Here is a 14,550-nt window from a genome sequence, read left to right on the forward strand (position 1 = left end):
CTACCAACCTAGCCTTGTATTTTTCAATAGTTCCATTTATATTACGTTTTCTCTTGAAAATCCATTTACAACCTATGGCCTTAGACCCTAGAGGTAAATCTACAAGTTCAAAAGTACCGTTTTCTCGAATGGAATCCATTTCACTAATTGAAGCTTCTTTCCACCACGGAGCTTCAGGACAAGTCATCGCTTCTTTATAAGTCTGAGGATCAGACTCGGCTAGGTATGTAATGCAACCAGAATAGGTTTTCTTAGTTTTAACCCTTTTACCTCTTCTAGGTTTTATTTCTGGTTCATCTTCCTCTAAAGGTAATCACTGACTGGATGATGGAAATTCTAGGGGATCATCTAAAAATCTCTTTCGAGAATCACGTTTCATAGGAAAAAAATTCTCAAAGAACTCGGCATCCCTAGACTCCATGATAAAATTCAACCCTATGTCAGAGATTTCAGAACTCACCACCATAAACCTATGAGCACTAGAATGCTCAGGATACCCTATAAAAACACAATCAACGGTTTTGGGTCCTATCTTATTTGTCTTAGGAGGAGGGATGGCCACCTTTTCCAAGCACCCCCACACTTTGAAGTAATCATAAGATGGTTGTTTACCTTTCCATAACTCATATGGAGTTTTATCTGATCCTTTAAAGGGTACTCTGTTCAGGATGTAATTGGCTGAGAGGATAGCCTCCCCCCACAAATTCGAAGGTAATACTGAACCAATCAACATGGCATTCATCATATCCTTAAGGGTACGGTTCTTACGTTTAGCTACACCATTGGATTGAGGTGGATAAGGGGTTGTAGTTTCATGTATTATACCATGTTCTTCACAAAAATCTCCAATAGGAATTAGATATTCACCACCACGGTCAGACCTAAAAGTTTTAATGGTAGCATTCAATTGGTTTTCAACTTCACGTTTATATATATTAAAGGCTTCTAAGGCATCGTCCTTCCCTCTAAGCAAATAAACCTGACAGTACCTCGTACAATCATCTATAAAAGTGACAAACCATTTCTTACCACCTCTAGTTTGAACTGACTTCATGTCAACCACGTCTGAATGAATCAATTCTAAGGGCTTAGTATTTCTCTGGACATTCTTCCTGAATGATTTCTTAGCATGCTTAGATTCTACGCAAATCTCACACTTATGACTTTTATCTAAAGTGAGTTTGGGTATGCAGCCTACGCTAGCCAGTTTATGCATTGATTTGTAATTTACATGACCAAGTCTACCATGCCAAACATTCGACGACGCACACATGTAAGCAGAAGAATCATTCAATTTCACTTCAGGACAGGTTACATTAAGTTTGTAAAGACCCCCAGTCTTATAACCCTTACCCACATAATCATTGCCCTTAGTTACTATAAGTTTTCCAGACTCAATTGAAACTTTAAAACCCTTATCATCTAAAACAGAACAAGAAACAAGATTTTTGCAGATGTCTGGAACATGAAGAACTTCATTCAATGTGAGAGTCTTGCCAGATGTGAGCTTCAGACCGACCTTTCCTTTTCCTGCAACCTCTGATGCAGATGAGTTACCCATATAGAGTTTCTCGCCTTCCCCTACCCTCTGGTAGGAGGTGAACAGGTCTATGTTCCCACAAACATGCTTGGTAGCTCCAGAGTCTACCCACCATTCCATCACATTGGTCACCAAATTAACTTCAGACACTACAGCAGAAAACTTATCCTTGTTCTTTTCAACCAAATTAGCATTATCCTTCTTGTCCTTACGATTCTACAGTGAACTTCCATATGGCCAGTAACTCCACATGCATAACAAGCACCCTTAATTTTAGTAATGCTAGACTCTGGTTTTCGAAACATACCTTTCTTGGGAGGACCACGCTTAGAGTTACGATTGTTACTCTCACCTTTTCCAGCTTTGGAAGATCTATGTTCAGTCATATGAGCTTTATTACTCATGTCCCTTGCAGAAGACACGTTCTTATCTTTGGAGCACAAAAACTCTTCCACTTGAATCTTCTTCACTAATTCAACCATGTTGATCTCGCCAGTTTCATGTCTTAGATTTTTCTTGTACTCAGACCAGGAAGTTGGTAACTTCTCAATTACCGCAGATACTTGAAACGTCTCATCAATGACCATACCTTCAGCAAGAATCTTATTAATAATCTGTTGCTTATAATTCGTCATCTTGAAGTCCATAAACTTCGCCACCAGAAATTTCTTGCTCCCTGCAGTCTCCACTTGATACTTTGCTTCTAACGCAGTCCACAAATCATAAGCACTGAAATTTTCTTTAGCATTGTAAAAATCATACATCGTATCTTCCAAACCATTCATGATATGATTTTTCACCAGAAAATTACACCGTTTGTTATACTCGATCACCTCCTCAGTTAAAGCTTCGGCATTCATCAATTCATCATGTGGAACAAGTACATAATCTAGTTCATGATGGCTTAAATAAAACAACATCTTGGATTTCCATCTCTTGAAATCCTTTCCATTAAACTTCTGTGGTCTTTCAACGTCGTTCTTTCCCATTGTTACAAGGAATAATAATGTGTTAAGATTGTTGGAATCTTGCAACAATATAAGAAACGTCAGATGTATCAAACAATAAATATAAAGAACCGTATCAAACAACTCTACCACCAACAAATTGATGAGGGCAGAATCATAGGTTCAACAAGATGTCCTTAACACATTTGTCCGCGGGTATACTCTAAAGTAATGCTAAACCACAACGTGCGAAGATATGTCCAGGATAAGACTGCCCGATATAACTTGTATTAGCACAATACAAGTTACCCACTCTTAAACTCAGCAACAGGGATGGAAGTAAAACGCCGCACGAAAATAAAAGCAAGAAGATGAAGAAAAGTAGACCTAGAGATGGTCGCTGCTTGTGTGTTTTGAAAAGAGATTTTCGAGTTCTATTTATAGGAAAATTAACTTGCAAATCAAGTTAGGTTTAGGTTTTTTTCTTATAAAAGGAGTTTTGTTTCTTGTAAAACAATTAAACACAAAAAAGTAACTTTTTTTCATAAATAAAACTCTTAAATAAATTATTTATCAAGTTAAAAACTTGCAAAAAATAATTTCAAGTAGACACGGACTTGGTGCTTGGTACACGCGCATGGGCATGGGTCGAAACATGTATTTTTCCCCCCACCCGCTCCACCCACATTGTTTTATAACATATCCATGAGAACATGGTAATATAGTGGAGCACCTCTTTAGTTTTTCACAATGTGGGACTAAAGGTTCCATTTCATTCACTCAAAAATGAGTGAGTATCCTTAGACCCTTAGGTCATGAGATCAAACCACACCAAGACCAAAAAATCATTTATTAAATAACTCATTTTCTCCAACAGAGCTAACCTTGGATCATCGCCAAATCGGAGACTATTGCATGAACCTTCAACAGATGAAAAAGAAACTTTGAAAAGAGAGCTCAATGCATGCACAATGGCACGAAAAAGTTTACAAAGGATGTTTTCAGGATCGGGAAAAGAGAAGGAAATAATGGCAGCCGAACTTGCAAGGAAAACTCATGAACTAAACGCAATTGAGGAGCATGTGAACGATCTTAAAGTTCAAATCGAGTCATTGTTAGCTAAACTACAGGCTTGCGCTGTCGAACACAAAGGAAGAAACCAGTCTGGAGAAGGAGATCATCATAAGTTCACTAAAGAGGACAATGTAGACTTAGAAAAGCGTAATAAGACACTTTCGGAGAATCTTATCAAGTCATTAGATCGATATTGATCCTTAAAAAGAAGATTAAGAGAGGCACATGAAGAGAAAGAGAGGGTGAATGAGAAAATGGAGAAGATGTCTGAACAAGATGAAATCGGTTTAAACCGCATAGTTGGTCTACAACAATCCATTGCCGAGCTAAAGGAAAATTCACCAGTAGAAATCGAATACGAGTTATCTGCATTGGAAGATATATTTCGATGCTTTAAAACATTAAAATCACAAATAATGGAGCAAATAAATGCGACAAAAGCCTCGAAAAATAATTATGGCTAACAATTATTTTTTCTTTCATGGAGTCATTTTTATCTTAGAAAAAGGTAGGAGCCTAGGAGGTTAAGGAATTTACACAGGACAAAAATTCTAGGATTTTTTAGAAGAGAAGAAAATTCACAGAACTTTTGTACTCCCTCGTACCTATTATATAGGCGGAATATTGCATTTTCCTTGTACCATTAGATAGGCGGAGTGACTATTTCAAGATAACTTTTAACCATTTACCCCTATTTATGTTGTTTGGTTATCCTCACAATTGAGTTTATGTCTCTAGCATAGGGATTATGATAAAGGGTAAAACAGGAAAAATCATGAATATTTATGAAATCAGAAAAGAATTCTTAATCCAAGAGATTTTAACTATCTGCATATATATGTGGTACGGAGGGAGTACTTGTTAATAAAGGAAAGAATTATAATTAATTTGATTCCCAAATTTCGTTGTAAACTGGTTACCATATGTTTGATATGATATTGTAATATTCTTTAATCAGGTAGATTGTATGGTTTTTGTATACACATAATCCATCTCTCAACACATGTCCAAAGATCTACACATGGAAGGCATGTGGACCACTACATCAAGGTACGATACCACGTATCGATACCCAAAAGTCGCCTATCCTTTACACGTGTAACCCGTCAAGACGATCTGATAGTTGCAATCCCAGGGGCACTGAAATAACGAACCCCTGAGAAGCATGGAAGAATGCCCTAAGGATTACTTTACCCGATCTCGAGGAGAACCAAAGATCGACGATGGGGATTAAATGGACTGACATGGGTGTGATAGGGGCCGCAGACAGCTAACTGTCGCATGCAGACGATCCAATCACTCACATTAAATGCCCTAACCATAGGGTACGTGTCAATTTATATGTGGAAGAGAGGGCATCGATCCAGCGGTATCAACAACAGTCGTTGGGGGCATCGGTTCGGAACGAAGACATCAGCGGGACTGACACAAAGAACAAGAAGATAAGGTTTCAACGGTCCCTGACAAGGGACCCCACGTATTTTCCCTATACCCTTCTCCACCAAGAGAGAAGGGGTCGACCAATCTGTAATAGTTAGGAGAGAACTAGGAAAGAGAAATAGGAAGAGTAAGTATGATTCTCATTTCCTCTGTCATCGTATTTCACTTAAAGTCATCCGACTTCATTTGTAACCCTTCAACATATAGTGAAACTCAATACCCCGTGGATGTAGGCATTAGTTCTGAACCACGTAGATCTCTGTGTTATTTACATTCCAGTACCGTATTTATGTTTTATTACTTGTATCTAGCTTTGTCATGCTTCGTAACTCTGTAGGATGAATGATTTAACTTTGTCTCGACTAGACAATGACGAATCCGAAGACTCTGAGTCGATGAGTCACCGTGTTTATTCTATTTATAACCATCATATTTTGCATATTGTCTTTCATTTATGAATGCGAACATTGTTTGTCGACACGTGGATGCCATCGTGATTTATGTGTTCACAATCTGGCGCTAGAAATAGGGACTTCTGTCCCGGTAAAAGATTTATCTTTCCTGTGATTTGTGAGCCCCTGGTGCTATTCCTCGTGACATAGTATCTTGGACAATTTATTCTAACTTCGTTAGGGCCATTTTCAAAAGACATGGCACCTCTAAAAATGGTTTTGCGCCGATTTTTCTACAAACTTCATTTTGGACTTGTAAAACAGCAGATCTGTCTTCTTGGGGTATTAAAACCGCGGATTTGTCATCTTTGTTCTTTCAAAACAACGGATCTGTCGACTTTGAGTATTAAAACCGCAGATCCGGTACCTTTGCTGTTTAAAACAAGCAGATCTACCAACCATTAATGTTAAAACCGCGGATATGTCATCTTTGTCCTTTTAAAACAACGGATATGTCGACTTTGAGTGTTAAAACCGCAGATCCGGTACCTTTGCTGTTTAAAACAAGCAGATCTACCAACCATTAATGTTAAAACCGCAGATCTGTCATCTTTGGGTGTTAAAACCACATTTAGAACTTTACCTCTTGCGTTATTTTTAGACTTCACTACGAGTCGAGGGTATCAAGAAGATCCAATACCTCTGAAGAGGGGAATAATAGCTGGAACATCTTTTTCACACCTTTGGTGTCGTGATCGTCCACACCTAAGTTTAACTTTGCTAACAAAACCATTGCGGTTCCCTTTCCTTCAACTACTTGTCGTCTTTTACAGAGATTTAACATGGAAAAAGTCAAAGAGGTAGGAAAAGGTAAGGTTTCATCGAAAGAAACACCGAGGACCACACCAGTTGTGACCCGCATTAAGCAGAAGGGTGAGAAGGCGAAGACAACGACCCATAAGGTGGACACAGTAGAGATCACCTCACCAATAAACGCCAGAACAATAGCGACGACAGCGGTCAAAGCCATAGCAGCACAAGCTGATACGACCAAGGTAGCAGCGGGATCTCGCGTTCATGAGCAACGCGAAGGGTTTGCAGACTCAACGATGCATCTGTCAGCCTTCGGAATGCCGTAGATAAATGATCAGAATCAGACCATTCCAACCACTCAGCCTTTTCTAACGATGAATTAATCCATCATACCACAAGGGGAACTACCAATGAGGACGACCGACCCTCCTGCCACTCAAATCCATACAATCAATGAAGATCGAACCATGGCTGTTGGAGGGCAGGGATAGGTCGGGACCCCTAACCAAGGATCGAATCACTCCCCCCAATTGATGGCAGAACTCGAGGAGCTAAAGAAGAATCAGAGGACATACGCAGAGGCAGAGGCATTGTTGGCTAGAGAAAACCAGGAGCTCAAAGACAAGATGGCTCAGTGTTTAGGAGTGGTGAACCAACATGGCGAAGCTAATTCAAAGTCACCTGAGCCAAATCACGATCGAAGAATGGTCGTAACAAACGAAGCCAATCCCGAGCCTTTGAACCGATCACGTCAGGGGAAATCGACCCTCAGACCGGGATTATGTCCCCGAAGATTCAGATTACTTTGACAGTAATGACCGAAGAGCGGGACAATCCGCAGCAATAGATGACCACCACCGTGCAATAGAGGATCTTCGTGCTGAGATGATGGCCGAGATAAAACAGCTAAAAGCCAAGCAAGGAGGTGGAATATTAGAGGAAGTTATGGGAGAAGCTAATACTACTACTCTAGTCCCAAGCTTAGCCAAAGCTGAAATCCCCAAGAAATGTTCGATTCCAGCATTTGAATGCTATGATAGATCCAGTGATCCCGCGGATCACCTTCGGTATTATAATCGTATGTTAGCCCGGTGGGATCAGAACGATGTGGTCCTTTGCAGATATTTCCCTTCGAGCTTGAAGGGATCGGCTCTATCTTGGTTTTATAACCTGCCTCCCAACTCCATCAATTCGTACGAGCAACTTACGGAAAAGTTCTTAAGAACTTACATGTATAACAAGGCTGTCCACGCTGGGATGGAAAAATTATTCTCATTGGCCATCAGATACAATGAGACGACCAGGGAATACACGGATAGATGGCATAAAATATGCCAAGCTATAGGTAATGTAGACCCGGTGGTCAGCATTAACTGCTACAAATGGGGATTAGATAAGATGAGCCCGCTGTTTGTCGAGATTCATGGGAGTGTGCCCACGACTGAAGGAGATCTTCGAGTGATCATCGAGAAACACTCTAGGTTGGAAGAAATCCAGCGAGAGAATCCAAGGGCCCAAACTCAAAGACCTCATCGAACTAACTCCGCAGAGTAGACCAGCGGATCGAAAATGGGAAGTTCAATCGAACGCCCAAACGAAGATAGGATAGGGAGAAGAGAAGATTGTCGTAACGATGATCGAAAGTTCGAAGATCAAGTTTACATGAAGCTAAATACAAGTTATGCTCGAATCTTAAAAGAAATTAAGGGTCGAGAAAACTTGGAATGGCCATGGTCAAAAGGAAAACAACCCCCAAGATCTGAAAAATCGAAGTAATACTGCGATTACCACTGTTTCAATGGGCACCAAACCGAGAAGTGCAAGAACTTGAAGATAATGATCCAAAAGCTTATCGACAACGGAGACCTTAAGCAATACATAAGGAAGGAAGAAGCATATGATAGGTCAAAACGAAGCAAGCAAGTTAAATTTCCCGAAGGCAATATAATACTGAACACCATTTCATGTTCGGAATCCACGGGACCGTCACTAACAACGCATATTGGGAAAAGGTTGAGAAAGCAGTTCGAAGACTACTGCGAGCTGTATAAAATAGATGGGGTAGAAATCGACGATCATGAGCAATGGATGGATGCACCAATAACTTTCGAGGCAGACGATGTGGAAGAAGACATGGAAGATCACAATGATCCCCTGGTCCTCACACTGCCCGTAGCAGGGTGCAACATCAAGAAAATTCTCATTGACGGAGGAAGTTCAGTAAATTTCTTGTTCTATGATACGTTCAAACGAATGGAGCTAAACTATGAGCAGCTGATATCTTCGTATCATACCATTTATGGATTCAATGGGGCTCCCACGAAACCATTGGGAGATATTGTTCTGCAATTAGATGCGGGACCGATGAAGATAGACATCCGTTTCAGCGTAGTAGACGCTCCTTCCCCCTACAATGCTATCATCGGAAGAAGATGGGTGCACAAGCTCAAAGGGATAGCATCAACTTATCACCAATGACTTAGATTCCCATCACCCGAAGGGGTAATGGAGATCAAGGGTGACCAGGTTACTGCTCGGGAATGCGAAGCTATGCAAAACCAGCTCAATAACGAGCTAGATGAGCAATGGAAATCCCGTAGAAGTCGGAACAAAGAAGTTGCTAAGGAAAAAGCAATTAATCTTTACCTCGAAGAGATCTCATAAAAAAGCCTGACGAAAGGGGGCGACGTTCAATGCGCTGAGGCAAGTACCTCAGCGGCCAAGGCGGTTAAGGAGCCTACCAAATAGCAATTAAAGAATGTCCCTCTCCTAGGGGAACCGAAGAATACATTTACGTCTTTGGAACCCGCTAAGGAAATCAACATAGGGACAGAGGGAGATCCGAAGATGATCAAGATAGGTACTTTAATGGACAAGGAAAGGGAGCTAGACCTAGAAGCAGGATTCATCAAGGAAGTGAAATACCCCACATGGATTTCGAACATGGTCATCATGCCGAAGAAGAACGGAGGGGTGAGAATTTGCATCGACTTCACCAACCTCAGCAAGGCCTGCCCTAAGGACAGTTATCCGCTCCCTGGCATCGACCAACTGGTCGAAGATGTGGAAGGAGCTGTCCTTCATGGACGGTTACTCAGGATACAACCAGGTTTTCATGGAAGAAGAAGATCAACAACACACAGCATTCTACACCCCTCACGGCCTCTATTGTTATACAAGGATTCCCTTCGGACTGAGAAATGCATGGGCAACATATCATAGGATGGTTGACGCTATCTTCAAACCATGGATAGGGAATACGCTGGAGGTCTACGTAGATGATATGCTGGTCAAAAGTAAGCTGCGCAAGGATCATCACCAAGACTTGAGAGACATCTTCGAAGCTATGAGGAAACACAACATGAAAGTAAACCCAAAGAAGTGTACGTTCGGTGTTACTTCAAGGAAATTCCTTGGATACCTAGTAACAAAAAGGGGCATCGAGGTCGATTCGGCCAAAATCCAAGCCATCGTGGAAATTCCATCCCCGAAGAACTTGAAAGAAGTCCAAAAACTCAATGGATCCCTAGCAGCGCTAGGGAGATTCATCTCAAGATCGTCAGATAAATGCAAGCCTTTCTTCAACATCCTCAAGAAGGGATGCAAATTCGAGTGGACCCCTGAATGTGAAGAATCTTTCCAAAAAATTAAGGAGTATCTGGCGACAATCCCCATCCTCCAGAAGACGGATACCGACGAAGTATTGGCCCTTTATATAGCTGCAACAGAAGATGCGGTCAGCGCAGTGTTAGTTAAAACTAATACGAAGATCGAGCAGCCAATTTACTATGTCAGCAAGACCCTTAACCCGGCAGAACGTAATTACACAAAGATCGAGCATCTCATTTTGGCATTAGTATGGGCAACCCAAAAGTTGAAAACTTATTTCTTGACCCATTATGTTCGTGTCCCCTGCAAAGCACCGTTAGAAGCTGTTCTCAAGAGCCCTGGGAAAGTTGGAAGGATAGAAAAATGGAACACACATCTTGATCAATTCAACATAATCAATAAGGTCCAACATTCCCAGAAATCTCAAGTCTTAGCAGATTTCCTAGCAGACCTACCTCTGGGTAATGACGAGGAAGTCCAAGGCATACCAGAAACCGAAGATGGAAAAGACCCAGTCGATATTCTGGAACCTATAAACCAAAGACAATGGGAAGTCTTCGTTGACGGATCCAGAAATCGGGAAGGTGCTGGCATAGGCATCGTAATCACCACCCCCACCGGAGAAAGGATCGTGCATGCGCTGAGGCTAGAATTCAAGGGGCACACCAATAACATCGTCAAATACGAGGCTGTGGTACATGCTCTTCGTTTAATAATAGAAATGGGCTTAACGAGGTATGCTTGACGAGTGACTCACAGCTGGTCATACGGAAAATCGTGCTAGAATACAATGTCTACGATGAAACCCTTTCAGCGTATATGGCATTAGTCCAGAAACTGGCAGCCCAGATACCAAACATCAAATTTCGACATCTATGCAGAAAGGAACTCAGACATGCCGATGCCTTGGAATACATATCATTTATGTTGAAAAATGAGAGCGTGAAAGCAATCAAGGTAACCAGGGTATACGAACCTTCCATCATTCCTCAGCAATCCTTCGCTACATATCGTGAAGACGACGTAGGAGAGAATATTGCTGAGGATGATGTAGGGGAGGATATCGCCCATGATTTCATGGAGGATGACATCGTAACAAAAGAAAACGAGGATGAGGATTTTACCAAGGAAAAAGATTGGAGATCTGAGATTCATCTTTACCTTAAAGAAGGTACTTTATCTACAGATATGAAACAAGCCAGGAAGACACAATGCAAAGCAGGAAGATATGACCTTCGTGAAGGGGTCCTATATAAAAAATATTCCTTCGGGCCATTACTACGATGCGTGTCAAGAAAAGAAGGGCACCTTATTCTGAAAGAGATCCATTATGGAGATGCAGGAAATCATAGCAGAATGAGATCGTTATCGGACAAGGCAAAAATGCAGGGGTATTACTGGCCGCACATGATAAGAGATGCAACCAGGATGTCTAGAAGATGTGAATAATGTCAACGGTTTGTAAAAAAGATCCATGCTCCCGCAAAAAAGTTAAATTCCGTAGACAGTCCGTGGCCTTTCTCCAAATGGGGAATAAACATCGTTGGACCCCTGATTGAAGGGTCAGGGAAAAGACGATTCTTAATCGTAGCCACGGACTACTTAAGTAAGTGGGTGGAGGCCAAGGCTCTGGCTAGAATCCGCGACTCAGACGTGTTCACCTTCATCTTCCAAAATATCATTTGCAAGTTTGGTATCCCGGCGGAAATTGTCTCCGACAATGGCAAGCAATTGCAAGGGAAGAACATTGACATGCTCTTCAATTCTTTCAAAATCAGGAAGAACAAGTCAACACCAATCTATCCCCAGAGCAATGGGTAGGCCGAAGCTACAAACAAGACTATATCCCTCATCCTCAATAAACAATTATATGAACACAAGAAACGCTGGTGTGAACAGCTACACAACGTTTTATGGGCCTACCGAACCACACGTCGGTCCGCCACCGGTAAATTTCTTTCCTCTTTACCTATGGGGCCGAAGCGGTCATACCAACGGAAATCCTTATGCCAACCACGAAGACCGAGGCATAGGAAAAGAATCTCACCACAGACATGATGTTAGAAAGGCTAGATGACTTGGAGGAAAGAAGGGAAGCAGCGTTACAAAGGATGGAAAACTACCAGCAAAGATTAGCAAGGGAGTACAATAAAAAGGTTAAGCTTATGAATTTTGTATAAGGGAAGTATGTGCTGAGAACTATACCCCAATACCAGCGAGAGAAAAAATGGGGTAAACTAGCACCAACGTGGGGAGGACCATTTGTTATTCATGACATCGCAGGAAACGGGTCATACTACCTGCGTAACCTCAAAGGAGAAGTCCTCAGACACCCTTGGAATGCTAAATATCTCAAGCCATACTATCCATAATGCAACGAAGATCTGCACCTGCGTGAAGAGTACCAGAAGAAGAAAGCAGCGTATCCGCTCGACATGTTTCTATCTCTGGACGAGGAGTAGAAGTCCTCGATCTATCAATCAAAACAATCTAACTTTTTGCAAAATCTATCTATTGGGGAAAGTATTCACTTACAATCTCTCAGGACCCCCCATAAGTGTTTATAAGTGTAAGACCATGGGGGAGGCATCCAGCAGAAAGAGATACCCAACCAATTTTAAGGCAGCGGTTCAGCGGAATGGGTGCTTGTAAATATTGCAATAACACACCACATACCCGGGGACGCTTCCTCGACCCCCACCGTCTGGGAATCCTCTAGCCCAAGATTAGCCAGGGGGGGGGGGACATGTCTCAATATGACCACGAAGGTGCACACCTTTGGCATCGCAATCAAACACTTTTATCAGTTAAATTTAACTAGCTAAGTATCTAAAACAATAACTGACCTAATGTTGCAGGAAGGAGGGAAATTGTAAATATACCAAAAAAGCTATGATCTATTCCATAAAAGTTGATTACAAGATCGAGGAAAGCACAAGAAAACAATAATATATCCAAAAAATGGCCCGAAGCCAAGTAATCAACAAAGATCAACTTTCTATAATGGAAAAAAAAATCTATTTTCCCTTAGATGACTCAGCGTGGTCAGCGAGATTCTTATTCTGAGACGAAGGAACACTCCCACCCGAAGAAGGACCAGAGGAGAAAGTCAAGGGTTCAGGCATGGAGCGACGAGGATAGTTCTTGATAATATTATAATCCCTTAGGAGGCCTTGCTCGACCCTTGTCAAAACTTTGTTGACCTCCTCAGCCAACTGACAGCGAGCCTTGTGACCAATAACAGTAGCCCGAAGCTCAGATTGGGACAATGAAGAAGTCAACTGGGCACTTTCTTAGCTGCTTCCTTTGCCGCCTCATCACGAGACCCAGCTAAACCTTTGTAATACGATGTCTGGCTCTCCTGCTGCACTAGGGAAGATTGAGCCTTTTCAATCTTTGCATTTGCAGCGACAAGCTGTCCCTCGAGCTCTACACAAGGAAAGAACGCGACATATAAGGAATCAGAGAAACAAGTTTACTCACCAAAAAATAAACATATACCTCTGACTCTAGCCGAAGATGTCTCTAAATCATAAACAACAGCGTTGCGGCCTTCAGCGAGAAAATCGAACTCATCGGATATTTTCTTATAATCCAACTGAAGATTTGAGAGAGTATATCGACTCTCATCTAACTCTACCTGCTTCATAGAATCCTTGTGACGAAGGTGATTAACTTTATCATTCATTTTTTCTATCCCTTTATTAAGCCTATACATATTCATCTCGAGATTCCTCTCAGACTCAACCATATGAGCAACGTCTGCTCGAGAAGCAATCAAGGTATTGCTAAGGGCATGGGCTTCGGCCCTAGCATCGTCACTCTCTTGAACGATCTGATGTATATAATTGGTAACCTCAGGATCATGAGAAGAGCGAGCTTGACTTAGATCCCCTTCTAACTGCTCTACCTTTTCCGCCAAGCTAGAGGCATGTTCAGTTGCCTCAAGAAGATTCCCACGAAGGGTGATAAGACTATTCTGCATATCATAAATTAGGTTCTTTTAACCCGCCATCCTGCTAACATCTTGTTATGCTCGTCGGCCCGAGCGCTCCACTTAGTGGCTTCGCTCTCAATCTTCTCCACTAACTCTTTGATACGAGAGGCTTGTCGAACCCTCTCCTTCCGAAGCCATATCAACTCTCGATTGTCACCCGTTGGAGATATGGCGGGGACTCAGACAGAACATTAAGAAGACTAAGGAAGAATACGAAGAGAAGGTAGCGGAGAAAAACAAACCTTTAACAGACGAAGAGCCCTTACGAGCTTCCTCCAACTCGCTGCGAGTGAGGGCCAAATCCAGTCGAAACTGCTCTTTCTTAGCGCCCAGTTGCTCTTTCCCTTTCAATATATTCTTCAAATCCTGAATCTCTTTATCTTTAGCATAGATGAGAGACTCATCGGTGCTCAATTCCTCTTCTCGATGACGAAGTTTGGCCTCAAGCTTAAGGGCCTTTGCCCTGAAAAACTGGTACAGAGTATGGTTGCAATACTCACTCATCATCATCTGATTAAGCAAATAATGAGCGAGAGTAGAAGTCAAATTTTATTCTCACGAATCATAAATAATGATCTATCAGAAATCTAGAGAACACACCTCGAGTACACGCTGCTGAGGAAAACCGTATTGATAGCCATCGGCGATGGCCATCATCTCAGCAACCGCAGAAGGAGGATCGACCAGAAGATTCGAAGAAGAACCTCTTAAATCCTTGTCCCACACTTCTGCAACTTC

General features: G+C 41.8%; 3 protein-coding genes across 3 annotated transcripts; 2 read left to right on the top strand and 1 right to left on the bottom strand.

Moving 5' to 3' along the window:
* The first annotated feature begins 8,042 nt into the window (after positions 1 to 8,042).
* Positions 8,043 to 8,684, top strand: LOC113303920. Its single transcript, XM_026553026.1, has one exon. It carries the CDS (start codon positions 8,043 to 8,045, stop codon positions 8,682 to 8,684), a length of 642 nt encoding a protein of 213 aa, XP_026408811.1.
* Positions 8,685 to 10,634: 1,950 nt separating this feature from the next.
* LOC113304076 lies at positions 10,635 to 11,264 on the top strand. The gene has a single exon (XM_026553180.1). It carries the CDS (start codon positions 10,635 to 10,637, stop codon positions 11,262 to 11,264), a length of 630 nt encoding a protein of 209 aa, XP_026408965.1.
* A 1,828-nt stretch (positions 11,265 to 13,092) lies between these two features.
* Positions 13,093 to 14,316, bottom strand: LOC113304170. Its single transcript, XM_026553255.1, has 3 exons — positions 14,062 to 14,316; positions 13,317 to 13,794; positions 13,093 to 13,244 (listed from the first exon to the last, which is right to left on the bottom strand). Exons 1-3 carry the CDS (start codon positions 14,314 to 14,316, stop codon positions 13,093 to 13,095), a joined length of 885 nt encoding a protein of 294 aa, XP_026409040.1.
* Between the last annotated feature and the right edge of the window lie 234 nt (positions 14,317 to 14,550).

Source organism: Papaver somniferum, chromosome 1, assembly GCF_003573695.1.
Source record: "Papaver somniferum cultivar HN1 chromosome 1, ASM357369v1, whole genome shotgun sequence".
NCBI classification, from domain to species: Eukaryota; Viridiplantae; Streptophyta; class Magnoliopsida; order Ranunculales; family Papaveraceae; genus Papaver; species Papaver somniferum.